The following is a 20286-nucleotide window of genomic DNA, read 5'->3' as shown; positions in this document are numbered from 1 at the left end:
GGAGTAGTGCAACATTTACAGCAGATGGTTTCTCCTGAATACTGAGGTAAAGCGGAGTTCTACCTAAAAAAAAAATAAAAAAGTCAGCAGCTACAAAAACTGTAGCTGCTGACATTTAAAATACAGCCAATTACCTGTCCCTTGGTCCAGCAGTGTCTTCACCACCACTGATTTCACTGGCCATCTTCTCTCCCTGGCGCTGGCATCTTCAGTGTGGGCACCCGGCTGTGGCAGCTTAAGGCTTCACAGCTGGGTGCCCACTGTGCATGCGTGAGAAGAGCTGAGCTTTGTAAATGGCCCCATAGTCTTCTGGGACCTGTCCCCAAAGGTGGCAATCCTTAATGGGGAGCGGGGGACAAAGGCTTAAAGCGTAACTTCCCCTTTTGTGTGGAGCTCCGCTTTCAACACTTTGTGAGTATGATGTCTTTAGGCCTCATGTACACGGGGCACCTGTAAAATCCTCCTGGAATGCTAGCACTTCTGGCAGGAAAATGCTGCTTAAAAAATATGCTCAAAAAACACTCAACACCTGTAAAAGTGGCTTTTTTTAAGCTCTGTGTGCAGGAGGCTTTATCATGATATTAAAAAGCCATAGTTTGTTTTTTGTTTTTTTTTAATAAAATAAGAAGAAATACTTGCCAGCTCAGTGCAACAATATTGCACAAAGTGGTCCCTTACCTCCTCTTTGGCAGGTCACCAGTGGCACGATCTGCTCCTTCCTCCTTAGGGTGCCTCCTCAGCAAGCCAGGTGCTAAGAAGGCACCCATGCATGAGCAATCCCAAGCTGGGCTGTGTGTGTATGGCTCTCCCTGTGCTCACTAAGAAACGATTTCATGAAAAATGGATTACAGGGCCATTTAGTACTGGATGTGTATGGATTCCTTTTGGAGACTAAGGATATTGCTTAGTGTCAATTTAAGAAGTCTCAGAAAACCCTTGCAACCTTGCAAACAAACGTTGAACTTAATTCACATACAGTACACTGGTTTAAAGGACTTTTGATGTTAATGCCTGACTAATGTAATAAAAGATATAATTAAGGCTGAACTCCCAGCAAATATAAAAGACACGAATGGATACAGCTCTGAAAGTAGTATTAGCTAATTAAATTTTTTTTTTTTTGTAAATACAAGCAGGGTAAGCATCTGAATTTAACTTGGTATCAGCTTCTTGCAGTCCCTGTACAGCAGGGACTGCTAGGAGAGAGAGAGAAACAGCAAAAAGAGCCAAATTAGGCCCCTTTCACCTGGGGCGGACTCCATCAAGCGGGTCCGCCTGCTTAGCAGAGAATCTGTTCACTGATCCCCGCTGAGCAGGCAGATGACAGGTCCGTGTCTGCTCCTCTTGTGCACAGCGGGCACAGCCTACTGTTCTCTATGGTGCAGTTGGATGTAAACAGACCGCCTGTCCCTTTACATCCAACTGTTCTCTGACAGATGATGAACGTATCCCCATCCATTTTTGGTGGACCGCATTAGATGCAGGGAGGTGTAAACGGACCCATGTCCGTTTACATCCACCTCCCCATAGAGAACAATGGGTGGTACAATCGGGTCTGCCTTAAAAACGAACAAGCAGATCCGATCAGGCCACTCACGTGAAAAGGGGCCTTAGGTGTGCTGCAGCATAAGGAGCATGCTGGCAGTAGAAGATCAAGAGATGAGCTCATCAGTATGCCGCTTCGCTTTTTACTGCCCAGTCATTGGGTGGGAGTTGGGAGGAGACCTGGAAGTAAAACTGCAGCAGGGAAAGATCAGGTCTTCTTTCCCGCCAGACAGGGCTGTGCTGTGTGGCAGAACTGTGTAAATTTCAAGACTGAAGAACTGAAAAATAAATAATTTAGCAGGTAAAACAGCTCCTTCTGTGTATTTAGAGGTTTGTCTTCAGTTCAGCTTTAAAGAAGTTTTTTAATATATTGCATCATTTTGTGTATTTATACATGCAAAACATCTGCAATGTTCCACAGCAAGCAAACAATTTGCTTAGCCACAGAAGATTTATATTTTGTGTATTATGCCATATGGGACAATACTGCTCCTCTTGTGCAAAGCAGACACGGACACAGCCCACTGTTCTCTACGGGGTGGTCGGATGTAAACTGACCGCCTATTCGATTACATTCAACTGTTCTCCGATCCGGTCGACGGATGGTGAACGTATCCCCATCCATTTTTTGGCGGACCACATCGGATGCAGGGGGGTGTAAATGGACGCATGTCCGTTTACATCCACCTCCCCATAGAGAACAATGGGTGGTCTAATCAGGTCCGCCTTAAAAACGAACAAGCAGATCCGATCAGTCCGCTTGTGTGAAAGGGGCCTTAGGTGTGCTGTAGCACAAGGAGCATGCTGGCAGTAGGAGATTAGGAGAGGAGCTCATCAATATGCCACTTCTCTTTTTACTGCCCAGTCATTGGGTGGGAGTTGGGAGGAGACCTGTAAGTAAAACTGCAGCAGGGAAAGATCAGGTCTTCTTCCCTGCCAGACAGGGCTGAGCTGTGTTGCAGAACTGTGTAAATCTCAAGAACGAAAAACTGAAAAATAAATAATTTAGCAGGTAAAACAGCTCCATCTGTGTATTTAGAGGTTTGTTTTCAGTTCAGCTTTAAAGAGGTTTTTTAATATATTGCATCATATTGTGTATTTATACATACAAAACATCTGCAATGTTCCACAGCAAGCAAACAATTTGCTTAGAGACTTAGATTTTGTGTATTACGCCATATGGGACAAAAATACAGATTGTGCAACTTTCATATACTCATGCCCCATTGTGTTTTATAATCATGACATTCAGATTTCCATAAAAACTCTGCTGCACAAGAATCTGTCTGTGCAGCTCTACACCACTTTGTCAAACACATTTTTCAAATAAAGTTACAGGAACTAGCAGTTTCCAATTACTCAGAAGTGTGGGCAACACTAGTGTTACATGAAAACACAACGTGCTAATAGAAACAAAGTGACATCTGGTGGACAAAAATGAGAATACATTTGTTGATAGCATTAAATGCTAAAATGTTTTCAAAATAATCAGATCATGGACATTTAAAAAACAGGAATAAGACATCTGAACAGTACAACCTACTACTGTGCTAGAAGAAACAGACAGTGCTACTTTCACAGCTGTGTTTAATTTACTATTCAAATTATATTTCCAAAATTATTTTAACCATATAGCAAATTAACTGCAACAAGGTACCTTCAATGGTTTCAGCATCAGAATGTCCTTACCGAATATGTAAGCAGGAGAGCATAGCAGTGGTACCACCTCCAAATACCCAGACTGTAAAAAACACTATGAGAAGTGTGGTAGAAAACATCATCTGTCGGGCAAATGTTGCAGTGTCTCGAATAGACAAAGCAAATGCCATTGCTCCACGTAAACCTGAAATCACACAAGTGGCACTGATTTTTTTAAAAATCAAAAACAATTAGGCACATACATATCACAAAAATAGTAATTTTTTTTTGAATTGTAGAAAAAAAATTAATTTAAAAAGAGAATTCCCAGCACTTTCGGGTATGGGTGAACACGTGACACAAGCATCCTCTCCTCTACCTGATAAAAATCTATGCTGAAAGCAAAAGACCATTGACCAGTGACTCCTCATTGGCTTAGCTCTGTTACATGGGGCCAGGAAAGAAGTCTATGACTCGGTCTAAACTCTGCAAGTTGGTTTGGAGCTTACAGAAGGCTTTATTTCTCTGAATGCAGAGGCTTAATGGAGTGGCATGGAAGCAAGATAAGGCAGGTAGATGCTGCTTGGGATAGGGGGTGGGAGTTGGTGAACCTTTTCCTTTGTCCTGCTTGGGGAAAGAAAAGATACTCCTTGGAATAAAACGTCCATTTTTTTTTTTTGACTGATCATAGTAGGTAAGGGTTAGAAACTCTCAATACAGTTTTCCTGTAACTATTAACATGTGCATTGAAAGGACTGCCTTCCTTTTCTATAGGGAAAAAAAGGGAATGGTCTTTTGCTTTCAGCATAGATTTCAGGCAGAGGACACTCTCCAAGTGTGATCCTTTAGCATTCATGTTAACTCCTACACAATCAGGGGCAGACTGACCATTTGGAAACTCGGGCACTGCCCGAGGGCCCGGGGTCAGTAGGGGCCCCATGAGATGCCCCTGGTACCTTTTTCATAGGCTTTTTTGCGTTTGGGCAAGGACACAGGGGCCCCATGATCCCCTATTGCCCGGGGGCCCCATGAGTTGTCAGTCCGCCCCTGCACACAACCCTACAATTATAGGTGAAACCTGGAATCCTCAGATATCTTCTAGAAGATGACTCATGTACAGACATTCTCCATGCAACGTGAAGGAAAGCCTCCTAGCTTTCAGAGTAGCTTCTGTAATGTATGTATATATGAAACTAGTTACAGCTTTTAGATATCAACAAGCACATTTAAAATACACAGCCTTGCTATCAGCAGGCACACCAAATTAAAGAAGATCCAAAATACCTGCAAACATCATCATGTGCTGGAAGTTTGAGCCAATCTTATTCCTTCTCCCCAGATTAAGCAAGAATGAGAGAGGATAAATATTAGCAGCTCTGCCAAGGAAGACTGCAAGCTATGAGGAAGTGTTAAGGAAACCAATTGCATACACAAAATTTGTTATATATTATCGTAGAAATATCCTAAAAACTTCACAACTTACAACTGCAAATCCAAATAGAATTTAGCTGCAAGGGCTCATGGACACATATGAATACATACATCTTTAACAGATCCATCTTAATGCCCAATGCACAGATGGAGTTAGAGCATCCATAACTTCAGCTACAACAGGCATTCAGTGTGTGTCACTGCAGCAGCTCATTTCTTGAGCACAGGAACAATGCTATGCACAGACCACAGAGATGTGTTGTAGTGCTGATTCATAATTTATATGCATTATAACATACAGAAAGAAGCCAAACTATTTACCCTGACAACATTTAAAACTATTGCTTGCTTTACCTTGTAACTATTGGTGCCCATGTTCTGGCTGCAGTTTGTAGTGACATCACTAATTGATTCCCCTATGTTCATTCACCCTGAGCTTGTCCCTGTTTGTCAAAGAGACAAGATAACTTCCTGTTCCAGGTCACACAGCATTCAGTACAGGCTTTGCCATCCATCCTGTGTCACATCACAAACCTGGGAATGCTAATCTAATAAAAACATCTTCTAGCTCCATCAGTGAGCTCTCTGTAAATCTGTGAATGATCTGATTGCTTACATAGCATATAATTAGAATATTTTATTAGATATTTGTAATATTATGTCTAGGAAATGTTTTTAAATATTGAGTGCAACTAGATGGAAAGGGAAAAAACATGTTATTTTTTAAAAAGTAACCTTTAACTATTAACTTAGAAAAATATTTGAGTTTAAACTAAACAAAATCCAGTTACTCCTTGCAAATTTGTAAAGTTCTGTGGGTGTACATTTGAAATATTTTATTAACCAATTCCCAATCGTGCTATAGCCAAAAGACGGCTACAGCGCGGTCGGCTAGTTCTGGGAGGACATCCATGGACACCCTCCCAGAACCACACCCCATGCGTGGGTCACATGACTGAGGAACGGGCCAATCACAGCTGCTTTTACCATGTGACCAGCTGTATCCAATCACAGCTGATCACAGGGTAAATGGGAAATGCCGGTTATCTGCAGTCCTCTCCTCACGCTGGCAGCGCGTGAGGAGAGCCAGTAAGCGGCATTTCGCAGGGGACATCTACACTGATCATCAGGGCACTGATCAGTGTTCTGGTGATCAGTGTAGCCCCATCAGTGCGGCCAACAGTGCACATCAGTGCTGGCAATCAGTGCGCATCAGTTGAAGCAGTGCCCATCAGTGCCACCTATCAGTGCTGCCCATCAGTGAAGCCTATCAGTGCCCATCAGTGAAGGAGAAAAATTACTTATTTACAAAACTTTATAATAAAAGTGGGTTTTTTTTCCAAAATGTTTGGTCTTTTTTTGTTTGTTTAGCAAAAAATAAACACCCCAGTGGTGATAAAACACCTTCAAAAGAAAGATCTATTTGTATTTTAAAAAATGACAAACATTTACTTTGAGTTCAGTGTCGCAAGACTGCACAATTGTCATTCACACGTATGAGAGTGCTGAAAGGTGAAAATTGGTCTGGGCAGGAAAAAAAATGTTAAAAAAAAAAAAAAAAATCAGAATTTCGTCATAAACTTATGCCAAAATGTATTCTGCTACATGTCTTTACTGAAAAAAAAAAGTCCCAATACGTATAATTTAATTGGTCTATGTGAAAGTTATAGCATCTAAAAATGGCTGGAATATACTGGAATTTTTATTTATTTTTTTTTTTATCCTAGTAATGGCGGCGATCAGCGACTTATAGCGGGACTGCGGCGGACATTATAACACTGGGGGGGAACTGACTGTCACTGACATCCCCAGTGACACTAATACAGTGATCAGTGCTAATAACTGTTAACTGTGTGCGGTTTGTGTTTTACTGTGTGCTGTGCTTTACTGAGTAAGCATTCAGCTTTCTATTGCTCTGCTATGCAGAGTAATACAAAACAGTGTGCTGGAGCTGACAAGGGAAAGATCTGTATTGTTTACATAAAGACCTCTCCCCCGTCAGTAATACTCGGCAATTGCCAGGTGCCAGCGTGGGATCAACAGCTGTAGCCGCCAACAGCAGTGCAGGTAGGGCTCTCGCGTGCCCCCTACCCGGAAATACAAAATCACGTATATATACATATGTGATTTTGTGCAGCCCAGCCGCCCTGTAGCAGTGGTTCTGTTAGCGTGAGTTGTGGATAAACAATCAAAGTGGCGTCACAGAGCTACAAATAATATATATTAAAATAATAAATACATAACATTCACATATAGGTGTTACATTTGTACTTTTGGATCTTTGTCTGCAGAACTGTAAGAAACAAACATCCAAAGGCACGGTTTGTCACAGACGTGTAACATACAAACTAATTGCTGACTTTTTTTAATGTCTTCATATGCAACTTGATATCCAAAGTAAGCTTAAGAAAGTAGAGCTTTGACTCATATTACCAAATACATTACAGACAAGTATTGAAAAAAAGATACAAAAGCAAAAACAATGAATGTGGGATTGAAGATATGATTCTGGAAAGTAAACAGAGCCAGACCCATGTAGGAGAAGATGAAGTTTTCTGCCAAAAAATTCAAAAGCTCAAACAGCTGAGAGGAGAAACAAGGGAAAATAATTAGTGTGAAAATTGAGCAACATTTTCCTCATGTTATTTTCAGCTAGCAAATACTCAGAATAATTAGTCTGGAGACATCTAAAACATTTCTCTGTACATGTGCATGATCAGCGACATTTATAGCAGGTCACAAGAACTCATATCTGGCTGCTTGGTACCAAATGCAGGGACTGGGCAAGGTGGGGAGATGCAGGTATGCGCAAGCAACTCTGCACGCCACCATAGGTGAGGTTAGTTTTGGCAATGTTAAGATTTACGGCTAGAGGAGGATTTCTAGCTTTAGCTTTGCATGTTTGGTTAAAGACCAACTCCAGACAAAACATTCTATTCTGGAAAGAACAAAGGAAAGTTAGACTTTCTGTGAATTTTCTTTTTGGCTGTGTCCCCACTAGGGAGATTTCCCCTCACTGCCTATTAGGACAAAAAGTACGGTGAATTCTCTCCAATAATTTTTCATTACCATCTAGTATCCCTTGTTTATACAATTTACCATTACTGTGCATGTCCAACTTGCGTCTATAAAAGGTAATGTGTCAGCTTTTCCCTTCTATTTTTTACTGACACTGAGCTAATGCTGAGTTACTCTCTACCTATGACACAAGTACACATCCATTGTTTTATAGATCCAAGGTTCTAACAAATTGGAGTTTGACCGTCTTTTTTGGTTCTCATTTTTTGCAACCTTTCCACATGACTTCTTTTGAGCTATTTACAGTGCATTGAAAAAGTATTCATACCTCTTGAAATTTTCCACATTTTATCATGTTACAACCAAAAAAGTAAATGTATTTTATTGGGATTTTATGTGATAGACCAACACAAAGTGGCACATAATTGTGAAGTGGCAGGAAAAATTAGCAATGGTTTTCAAAATGTTTTACAAACAAGTATCTGAAAAGTGTGGCATGCATTTGTATTCGTGCCCACCCCTGAGTCAATACTTTGTAGAACCACCTTTTGCTGCAATTCCAGCTGCAAGTCTTTTTGGGGATGTCTCTACCAGCTTTGCACATCTAGAGAGTGACATTTTTGCCCATTTTTCATTGCAAATTAGCTCAAACTCTGTCAGATTGGATGAAGAGCATTTGTGAACAGCAATTCTCAAGTCTTGCCACAGATTCTCAATTGGATTTAGGTCTGGACTTTGACTGGGCCATTCTAACACATGAATATGCTTTGATCTAAACCATTCCATTGTAGATCTGGCTGTATGTTTAGGGTGGTTGTCCTGCTGGAAGGTGAACCTGTGCCCCAGTCTCAAGTCTTTTGCAGACTAACATGTTTTCTTCTAAGATTGCCCTGTGTTTGGCTCCATCCATCTTCCCATCAACTCTGACCAGCTTCCTTGTCCTTGCTGAAGAAAAGCACCCCCACAACACTAAGCTGCCACCACATTTCACGGTGGGGATGGTGTGTTCAGGGTGATGTGCAGTGTTAGTTTTCCACCATACATAGTTTTGCTTTTAGGCAAAAAAGTAAAATTTTGGTCTCATCTGACCAGAGCACCTTCTTCCACATGTTTTTTGTGTCCCCCACAAATTGCAAACGGGACTTCTTATGGCTTTCTTTCAACAATGGATTTCTTCTTGCCACTCTTCCAGAAAGGCCAGATTTGTGGAGTGCATGACTAATAGTTGTCCTGTGAAAAGATTCTCCCACCTGAGCTGTGGATCTCTGCAACTGCTCCAGAGTTACCATGGGCTTCTTGGCTGCTTCTCTGATTAATGCTCTCCTTGCCCGGCCTGTCACTTTAGGTGGATGGCCATGTCTTGGTAGGTTTGCAGTTGTGCCATACCCTTTCCATTTTCGGATGATGGATTGAACAGTGCTTCGTGAGATGTTCAAAGCTTGGGATATTTTTTTTTTTTATAACAAAACCATGCTTTAAACTTCTCCAAAACTTTATCCCTGACCTGTCTGGTGTGTTCCTTGGCCTTCATGATGCTGTTTGTTCACTAATGTTCTCTAACAAACCTCTGAGGGTTTCACAGAACAGCTGTATTTAAAATGAGATTAATTTACACACAGGTGGACTCTATTTACTAATTAGGTGACTTCTGAAGTCAATTGGTTTCACTAGATTTTAGTCAGGGGTATCAGAGTATAGGAGGCTGAATACAGATGCAGGCTACACTTTTCAGACATTTATTTGTAATAATGTTGAAAAACATTTATCATTTTCCTTCCACTTCACAACTATTTGCCACTTTGTGTTGGTCTATCACATAAAATCCCAATAAAATACATTTACGTTTTTGGTTGTAACGTGCCAAAAAATGGAAAATTTCAAGGGGTATGAATACTTTTTTCAAAGCACTGTATATTATTATTGTGATAAAGTATCTAATTTAGATATGACAGTATGTTCCAACTCTTTTTTATTGAATCATTACAGATGTGCCTCCCAAGGATGCATTCCATGCTTACTCCACTGTAATTCTCAGCTATCAAAAGGATAGTGGTATGGGAAGGATACATTTATATTTATGATAAACTCCATAACTCTTTACTTCTGTATAAATCACTGTGACATATGTTTTATGTATTTTTACCATGTCTTGCAATAAACAATATAACTCTTACTCAATCTAAAACTAAAAACATGGCTGAGTTAGGCTTCCGGGTAAGCATTCAGGGAACTTGGAAAAATCCTTTTTTTTTAATCAGTGTCCAAATCCCTATAATGAGTACCACTAACGCTGGGTTCTTGAAGTCAAAAACAAAAAGTACTGTAGACACACGTTTAAAATATTTAAATCAGAACCATCTACACTTGGAGACCACTGATCCTCATACAGCAACAACTGCCAATGAAGTTAATAGCATTTAAGAAGATTATTTCCCTAACTTACAGTAGATGAGAGATCCAGCCAACTGCTGTGGGCAAAGCAGAGTATATTAGTTTGTTCAAACATAAGATAAGCCCAGGTGTATCTCTTTAATTAAAAATGGGTTTGCATTATTTTATTTAAAAAAGTTTTAATAATAAAAAAAGAAAACAAAAAAAAGGAGGAGGTTTTATAAGGGGAGAAAGGAAAGAAAAAGAATAAAAGATAGGAAAAAGTAAGAAAGGAAAAGAGAAAAGGATAAAAGAGAAGACAAAGAACAGAAAGAAAAGGGAGAAAGAGATCCATTCATATAAAATATGTACATATTCACACTAATAAAAACATTTTAATTTTTTTTGTAAAGGCCATAAATAAGAAAATGTGTAAAAATTAACTATGTTACCTTTATAAACTGGGATTTTCCAATGGAAAATATTATAAAAAATCTGTTCTTGTTCATGTAGAAAGGATCATGTTTTTTTAAACTATGAAATCTGATTATTCCTTCAGCTCATTAAATGCATGGACGCATAGAAATATACAGCCCATGACTATTCAATTTTTGTCCTTGACTTTTGTGCGAATTCTTTGCTCTGGAGAAACCTACAAAATAAAACATACCTGTTTTGTTCGAATTTGGGACTCTGTAGATAGATTGTTGTAGGTATAATGTGCCTGAGTAATGCCGCAAAACAAGACTGCAACCACACCTGCATATAGATATAGAACATTAAAGTTGTAGCCTGCCAGTCAGAAATCATCTTTTATTACTCTAACCAACTGCAAACAGAAGTAATTTTAATTGGTATGCATTAAAGTCCTTACATACAAACCAATCATGCAATCAATCTAACCAATATTCCAATTAAATCTTAGAAAAATATAAAAGGCATTTGTGTCATTTTTTTCTCTCCTTTCCATATCAATTTCTGCTTGATTTTTCTGGTCAAAAGAAAAAGAAAAAACGCAACCCAACCTGCAGGTGAGAATCTTTCAGATTGTTTTGAAATGTGCAGTGTTATCAAATTATTTTGGCTTCTAATTAAGTCAGTCATTCTTAGACTCCATTCACACTAGTGTGGTTTTTTTTTTTGATCTAAAAAAAATGCTTGATGAAAACACGGGTAATAGCCTTTTTTTAGTAGGGTTTAGGAGCGTTAGTGTTTTTATAGTACATATAGGAAAAAACAAAAAAATGCTACAAATAAGCCATTAGAAGCAGTTTAGTAGCATTTAGCATTTTTTTTGTTGGAAAAACACTCCAAAACACTCTAAAAAAACAATTTTTCTCTGCTTTTAGACGCTAAAGCTCAACAAACGCTAACAGCCTAAAGTTGACTGCATGGACACATAGGATAACACTATTTGGCTTCTATGAGCAGAAAAAAATGCTAACAACAGCTTCTAGGAGCTTAAAAAAAAGGCTAGTGTGTATCGAGTCTTAATCTGAATCAAGGTTTTAGTCAAACAAATAGTTAATAAATACCATTTTCAATACATTCACTACTTTCCCTTTAGTGTATAGTATACAGTGTAAGTGGATAACTGGGTCATTAATTGTAAAGGGGAACATTAAAGCAACAGATATGGCACTCTTATGCCTGAAATGATAATAGTTTACCAATAAACCTGGATTCAATGTACTTGTACAGGTGAATCAAAGAAAAAAAAAAAAAAAACACCACACACAAACACACCAAATTTCGAACATGGTCATACTCATAATGAAATGTTAAAATGTATCTCTAGGCAAAACTTTTTTTAGTTTTGACTGGGGAAGGGTTATACTCTCAAGTTTTTTTGTTTGTTATTGCTGTGTCCCCAGTGAGGGAATTCACTATTATTAGTAACTATTGTTACCCAGAGAGAAAGTAATGAGAAATCCAAAATTTTATAACTGTCCCCATAATATGAGGCAACGGGAAATCTTGCATTTTGGGAAAACTGCTCTGGGGACAGGTGTCTATTAGTAAAATCCCCTCACTTTGGGAAATTTCTTCTAACTTCCTGTTGCGTCTCTGGGACAGGAAATTAAAGAATATTTCCCCAACGGCATACAATCAGCAAACTGGTGGTAACCCATAACAAATACTATGTAGTCTACAGTATAACATATAACAGTGGAGCATGTAGACATCACTCAGCATACCTGTGTAACCACATGCTTCAGCCAGAAGGAACGTGCTCCACGACATCAAGAAAAACAGACCGGTCTCCAGCAACTGGAACTCGCGCAGTTTGGTGAACTTTGTGACGTGAAAGAGTGTTAAGGAGCAGTCAATGTAATGTATTAGAAAACTTACTATATGTTTCAAGTTACAAAGAAAAAATACATCTGCAGTATCTGTTGTAATTTTTAGATATCAATAAAATATATCACACCTATACATATTTGCACAAACATAAAACATATTTTTTATATTACGTTAAAGAAACAGTGATGCAGTAGAGGATATCAATGCTGTGACCACTCCAGTGGCTGCTCCCATAGCAAAGGATCCACTAAATATACCCAGGAATATCCCTACTGACTTAAACATAGCTGTGATGTCGAATGTGTGACTGTTGTCTCCAGCTGGTTGGTAAGCAACAATTGACCTGGAAAAAAAACAAAAAAAAAAAAAGGTTTATCCCCCCCCAAACTTGTTACAAGGCCTAAAAGTACAAAAAGAACTTTCACATTTTATTATCAGGTGCAGATATGACTACCCCTGGGTATATACAAATACAGATTTTTCAGACAGTCAGGGTCTAGTCATTACTGAACTGCTACTCTAAAGCATTACTGTAGCAACTTCCCATAGATTAGATGTTTAATCAGTCTGCCAGTCAGTAGTTATTCTTAACCACTTCCCGTCTAGCCCATGTACATAAATGGCCAAAACAGGAGCAGTGTAGGAGCGGGTGGCCGTTTATAAACGTCCTCCTGCTTCCCTGCCTGTGCGTGCTCCTTGGGAGTGCGTGACACCGCAATCCGGTGCCCGCTGTGTCCGGGGGATACCGATCGCTATACAGGACTTCTGTGTGAGGTCCCGATCATGTGATCACTAATTGGCCAATCAGTGATCACATGAATAGTAGTAAGCAAGATGTCAGTTCCGACATCATTGCTTACTACTAGTGAAATCTGTGAATGATCACAGAGGACACATGGTACAAGGCTATTCACAACAGCCTTGTACCATGTGACAAGCTGTGACCAATCACAGCTCACACAGTATTTCTCAATGGCTGCAAGAATGCAGCCAGAGAGAAGGAGAAATGCTTGCTTTTACAGCCTTTATGGGTGTAAAAGCAATCAATGTATAAAAAAAAAATCTTAATCACCCCCCACAAGTAGTACAGTATCACTATGGTGACAGCTGAATACATTTTGGTCAAGATTTATGAAGAAAGATTATTTGCAAAATTTTATAAGAAAAACACTTTTTTCAAAATGTTTGGACTTTTTATTTATATAGCAATACAATAAAAATCCCAGTGGTGAATAAATACCACCAAAATAAAGTTTTATCTGTCTCAAAAAAATGCTAAACAATTCATATGGGTACAGTGTTGCATGACCGCGCAATTGTCATTCAAAGTGTGATAGCATTGAAAGCTGAAAATTGGCCTGGGCAGGAAGGGGGTGAAAGTGTCCGGACTTGAAGTGGTTAAGCTGGGTATACAAGTGCGTTTTTTTCCCTTCAATCAGCAGTTTGAAGAAAAAAAAAAAAAAAACCTGACAGATCCCAGCGTCAACGCAAACAGGGTATGATGCAGGGATCTCCACTGCCGCACTATTGTATTCTCACAGCAGGGACTCCTCCAACAAAATATATATAGATCAGCGCTTGCAGCGATTTGCTGCAAGCGCTGATCGAATGCTGGAGGACAATTTGACACAAGCTGGTCGTTAAACTAGCTTCTTTTGAACAGATACCTGCTGACACAAAGCTGTTCTCATAGCTGTCCGTCATTGCATGACAGTCTAGGATATGCACTACACATTGAGCTAATTACAGAACACCAACAACAAACCTTTAGAACATGTACCAGAGGACTTACGAGGACAATACTATGGCAACTGCATCATTCAGGACACTTTCACCAAACAGAAGGGCGTAGAGCTCAACATCAACTTGCAGCTCATGAAATATGGCAAGGACGGTCACTAAAACAAAACAGAAAGCACAATACATAAATGAACAGTTTTTATTTTGGCAGAGCACATACAAAACACAGACCTTAAAGGTTAACTCCACTTTCATGGTAAAAAATACAGCGAATAAAAAAATATTTTAAAATAGCATACACAATTGCTACTCAAACCAAACTAATTTCAGGTTTTACCTTTCCTTTTCAAACTGCAGCCACTGTAATTTCTATTATAAAGTCCATGCAGTATGCCTCCTAGAGGCGATCTGTACATGGTTGGTGTCCAGAACACCCCCAGAAACCTAATTTCCTGCTTGAGCAAAGAACTCTGTACAAGTCAGGTTTTAGGCATCCTGTGCAACAAAAATGTCATTTTTGGTGGGATACTCTCTCAGGGTTAAAGGGGTTCTAAAGGCAGAAATGTTTTTACCTTTACGCAGTCTATGACTGAGTGCACCATACCCCCCATACTCACCTGAGCCCGATTTCGATACAGCAATGTACATGAGCATTAAGGCTCACACTTCTCATTGGCTTAGAGACAGTATCTGAAGCCACTGGTGCCATTTACAGCCATTGAGGAGGGAGTGAGGCCGAGCCACACTTTTGGATCTTATGGACACACAGAGGTGGCTTTACAGCGAGCATGCACAAATCGGCCTTCCTCACTTACACCTCCTCCCTCCACGCCGCCAAGCAGGCTTACTTCGTAACCCTGATCAACACCCTCTCCTCCTGCCCTCACCGACTCTTCTCCACCTTCAACTCCCTACTCTCCCCCCCCCCCTCCTCCACTCAGTACCTCACTCACCGCCCACGAAATTGCCACTCATTTCCACAACAAGATTGATGCAATCCGTCAGGACATAGTCAACTCGCAATCTACCTCCCCACCTAGCCCCCCCCCTATCTCCCCCTCATCTCTTCCCTCCTCTGACCACGCAACCGCACTGCCCCCCTCCACACCCAAGACCCCGCTTACCGTAACCCCCCCAGCTCTGCACTCCTTCAGCCCCGCTACCACTGAGGAAGTCACCAGGGTCTTCTCAGAAGCCCGCCTCACTACCTGCCCCCTATCCCCTCTCGACTCCTCCAGTCACCCCCCTCTTCCCTCATCTGCTCCCTCACCCACATCTTCAATCTCTCCCTCTCTACTGGCGTATTCCCCTCCCCCCTAAAGCATGCGCACATCACCCCCATACTCAAAAAGCCCTCCCTGGACCCCTCTGACCCAAACAACCTCAGACCCATCTCCCTGCTGCCACTCACTTCCAAACTCCTGGAGCGCTTAGTCTACGACCGCCTAAGCGCCCACCTAACTGACAACAACCTCCTTGATCCACTACAGTCCGGCTTCCGTCCCCTACACTCCACCGAAACCGCTCTCCTCAAAATCACCAACGACCTACTAACCGCCAAAGCCAAAGGCGACTACTCTGTCCTCCTCCTCCTGGACCTCTCCGTGGCCTTCGACACAGTTGACCACCCCCTCCTCCTTAATAAACTACTCTCCCTTGGCATCAGAGACACCGCTCTCTCCTGGTTCTCCTCTTACCTATCCCGACGCTCCTTCAGCGTTTCCTACAATGGTGCCACCTCCCCTTCCCTCCCCCTCTCTGTTGGGGTCCCCCAGGGCTCTGTCCTTGGACCCCTTCTCTTCTCCATCTACACCTCCTCCCTTGGCAAACTCATACACTCCCACGGCTTCAACTACCACCTCTACGCTGATGACACTCAAATTTACCTCTCCACCCCCCACCTCACCCCCACATTCTCCGCCCACATCACTCACCTCCTAAACGACATCTCTGACTGGATGTCGCTCCATTTCCTCAAGCTTAACCTCTCCAAAACCGAGCTTCTCGTCTTCCCTCCTGCCCGCGCCCCCCCCCCCCCATCCTATCCGTCACTACTAACATCACCACCATCAATCCCGCCCCGCAAGCCAAAGTCCTTGGAGTCATTCTGGACTCTAACCTCTCCTTCCAACCTCATGTCAAATCACTTACAAACACATGCAGGCTCCACCTCCGGAACCTTCGCCAAAATACGCACCTTCCTTACCCCAGACACCACTAAACTACTCGTACACTCCCTGATTATCTCACGCCTTGACTACTGCAACTCCCTCCTCACCGGCCTACCCCAGTGCAGGCTCTCCCCGCTTCAGACCATCCTGAACTCAGCGGCCAGACTCATCCACCTCACCACCCGCTCCACCTCTGCCACCCCCCTCTGCCTATCCCTCCACTGGCTCCCTATCGCCCAACGCATCAAATTCAAACTACTCACTCTGACCTACAAAGCCCTTCACAACACTGCCCCTAACTACCTCACCAACCTGATTCCCAAGTACCACCCTACCCGTACCCTTCGCTCTTCACAGGACCTCCTTCTATCTTGCTCCCTGGTCTCCTCCTCACACGCACGTCTGCAAGACTTCTCCAGGTCCTCCCCCATCCTCTGGAACTCACTACCCCAATCCATCAGACTGTCACCTTACCTCTTCACCTTCAGGCGCTCCCTGAAAACCCACCTCTTCAGGGAAGCCTACCCCACCCTCACCTAACTGCTGCTCTCCTTCATTCCTCCTACCACTCCATCCCCCACAGCCACTTCCTCCTGTACCACTACCCCCTCCCTCCTAGATTGTAAGCTCTAAAGAGTAGGGCCCTATAACCCCTCGTGTGCTGTTTGTAGGTGCTGTAATGTTTCATGTATTGTCCACCCCTCTATTGTACAGCGCTGAGCAAACCCTTTGGCGCTATATAAACTAGATGTAATAATAATAATGCCCCCATGGCAAGCGGCTTGCTATGGTGCGCACTCGGTGCTGGGGTGGGGTGGGTCCAGGAGCGCCAGTGGGAGACCTGAGAATAGGAGGATCAGGGCTGCTCTGTACAATGGTTTTGCACAGAGCAGCCCTGATCCTCCTATTCTCAGGTCCCCCCGCTGGCGTTCCTGGCCCCATCCCACCCCAGCGTCAGGTAATTATGACATGCTTGTTATGTAAAAAAAGAAAAAAAAAATGAACATTTAGAATCACTTTAATCACAACTAAAGGGATGAAGACACTGCAGCTTTTCTCCTCAGAGCACTCCAAGTGCACAAGCTGATTACAATTAGTCATCCCAATTCAGAACCAGCATCTAAGTCTAGGTTCACACTAGAACCTGCTGTGGCACAAGTGTTCAAAATGCATTGTAGTTGCAATCTGCAGCATGGGTCAATGTTAATTACACACCAAACGCAGTGTGAATATATGTACAGTACCATGCGATCTGGCTGCAGTGCATTTCCAAAATAGTGCATGCAATACTGTCGTTGTGATGCAGTGCAATTTGAGGTCATTCAAAATGATTGAGCTGAAATTGACCCATTGTGAATCGAACAGTAATGCGCAGCACGCTCCTTTCCAATTTATAGTGTAAACTGAGCCTAAAAGATATAGTGGATAAACAGCTTTTTCTTTAGAGCAGAAACATGTAGAAATCTGCAACAAAGTATGTTAAAATTTCTGCAATATACATCGATCACCCAGTGGGTATTGTTTTTCCTTTAACTGAGAGAAGGTATTAAAACAAATGTAAAATATAAGCCAGGTCCACAAAGCTGAATTCAAACCTTTGGTATGGTAATATTTTATTACCTGTGATAAAATGACTTTTAGAAACAAAGTTTGTGGATAACAAACTACTATACAATGCCAATGTAAAAAAGTCTAAAAGTATCATTAAGCCCTCAGCACGATTTAAAATTTTCAATTTAGGCTCACCAAGGAAATCATTTTTCCTTAATATGCCTCTAATCACTTAATTTTTCAAGTTAGAAAAGCTCCATCCTATAGATATCTCAGCAGTGCTTCCCCAAACCTTTGCTCAGGGAATGCACACTGTTTGCGTAGCATAATGATCACATCCTCATATATCAGAACTAAAAGTCTCATCAAAACACATGCTATCTGCCATGTTGGTTTAAGTGCTGTGTCAGGGAGCTGCTGTTAATCAACACCCTTGGAGGAGGAGCAGGGGAACAACTTTAAGGCTGACCTCCAGGGATGATATACAAGGGGTCTTCAAAAAGGTTTTTATATATATATATATATATATATATATATATATATATATATATATATATTAGAGTTTAAAAAAGTGTGGAAACATTTTGAAGAACTCTCTTAATTTGCATATTTACATTGGGCCCAATCTAAGTATTCATGTGTGATACCCGATCGGCCTCTGTGTTTGCTGTAAATTGCTGTAGTAGCCCAAGCTGCTATAGTGATAGCTGCAATCTTTTGGGTGACATGTTCAGTGGTTGCCCCTCTGCATAGTAACCACAGGGGATCACTCACTCGGCTCAGCCACCATAGCATTTTTCTAACTGAGTGAAAAGCGCTTTCTGAATGGACGAGGAGGAGATCAGGACTTCACCCTCTTCTTCCCCACCTCATTCAACGAGCGTACTTTCCATTTACCGATGCAAGGCCCACACAGAAATGGAAGTATGTTTACATATGTAATCCACAGTTTGCCATTGCCTCCCGTGGCCAATGACATGTTGCTGAAACAAGTTTGTTAGGAAAGGACCTACCATTAACATACAACAGAATATGAATCACATGTACATTTACCAGGATCAGTAGCAGAAATAATGGCTCCAAAAAATAGGCAGTCAGTGAAGTAAAAATCACCACCGAGTGTTCCAGTGATCTTCATTAGCATCACACACCCATATATAAGAGATCTAGACAAAAGAGAAACAGGCTACAGTGTTCATTATAATTTTTTTTACTGTTCACATTCCTGTAGATTTATTTTCCAGTAGGACTATACATTCTGTTACTGTATTGATTTTGTAAAGAAACATTCACTCTGATATAACACTAGAATGAAAAACAACATAGTGTAATTCTGCATGCAAAGGGAAGCTGTTCTCTAATGCGAGGCAACACAAACCTTTCTTCAGACTGATCCCTACCTGATTATCACTGAGTGCAGAGGACCTCAGACCTCAGTGGTCCTCTGCACTTGGTGCAGTGAGCATCAAAACATCACATTACTCAAAGCATACACCGAGCACAGCAGGCAATAAAGCAGACTATACCACGCAATATAGCGAATTTATTAAAAGGAAGAATATGGTAACTGATCAGTATCTCTATTCATACAGTGACAAGCCTCAGGTGATACACAGAAATGAAACAGATCCTCCTACATAAGTTGTACCTGTTTATCTGCAATATTCTCTTCTTTACATCCTTCTAAAATACACAGATCAAGGGCTATTTCTCAGCTCCAGCAGGCAGGGGGCAAGGATTTTGTGTCTCACACTGCACAGCACATAGAGGACAGCTGAGCGTAATGTGAGACCTGAGTGGAGGGAAAGGAAACACTCCCCTCTACAGAGTCTCAAACCCCCCCCAAAAACCAAGCACAATTGAGGCTGTCAATCACCTTCTGTGTGCTGGAGGTGGGCAGGGCTGTCTTAAGATTCTGTAGTGTCCAGATAACCTGTCAGAAATGACTAATGCATTTTTCATTTCAGAAGTTTACAAGCACTTAAAGTAATGACAAATTTACTGCCGAAAAAACAAGTCCATAGCAAAAATATAAAAATTGCTCTTGTCCATAGGTTGTATACAGATATGAAAGCAGAAACAGTTAAGGAAGTGTCTGGGGGACAAAATGTCTTTGTTTCTTCCCTTCAGAGTATAGGAAGTCAGTGAACTGGAAACTCTGATTATCTTTACTTGTAGAAAAGGGAGTGTCAGATATTATTCCCCTCGTATTTTCAGAAATAAGGCCCAAAGCAATATAAACACCAGCGTTTATTAAATAAATCTTTAAATATACCCAGTGAAGAGACTAGCTTCAGGTGACACACAGAGATGAAACACATCCTCCTACATAAGTTGTATGTGTTTATTTGCAGCCCGCTGTTCTCTACAACCATTCACAGTACAGAATTTATACAGGAACAGAGCTGAAGAAAGCAATCACAGGCTGTGTGCTGGAGTTCCCTCCTCTGTCACCTTTTTTACTTCTCTGTGTCAGAAAAACCTTTTAGAAGTGAATCAAGCAGATAACAGAGGAACA

At 41.3% G+C, this 20286-nt stretch overlaps 1 protein-coding gene across 1 annotated transcript in view; it reads right to left on the bottom strand.

Moving 5' to 3' along the window:
- Positions 1-20286, bottom strand: part of SLC9A6 (solute carrier family 9 member A6) — a 72107-nt gene that overhangs the window by 23875 nt on the left and 27946 nt on the right. The window contains exons 5-12 of the mRNA XM_089672225.1: positions 18822-18934; positions 14099-14204; positions 12508-12649; positions 12201-12306; positions 10673-10761; positions 7084-7197; positions 4468-4579; positions 3235-3388 (exon numbers count right to left, since the gene is read on the bottom strand). Coding sequence (XP_089528351.1) covers positions 3235-3388; positions 4468-4579; positions 7084-7197; positions 10673-10761; positions 12201-12306; positions 12508-12649; positions 14099-14204; positions 18822-18934 — 936 coding nt within the window. The remainder of the gene's footprint in view (positions 1-3234; positions 3389-4467; positions 4580-7083; positions 7198-10672; positions 10762-12200; positions 12307-12507; positions 12650-14098; positions 14205-18821; positions 18935-20286) is intronic.

The sequence above is a fragment of the Staurois parvus genome, unplaced genomic scaffold (assembly GCF_062004578.1).
Source record: "Staurois parvus isolate SC_StPar_1 unplaced genomic scaffold, SC_StPar_1.0 ptg000123l, whole genome shotgun sequence".
Classification (NCBI taxonomy): Eukaryota; Metazoa; Chordata; class Amphibia; order Anura; family Ranidae; genus Staurois; species Staurois parvus.
This window is presented reverse-complemented; position numbering and strand designations above follow the sequence as displayed.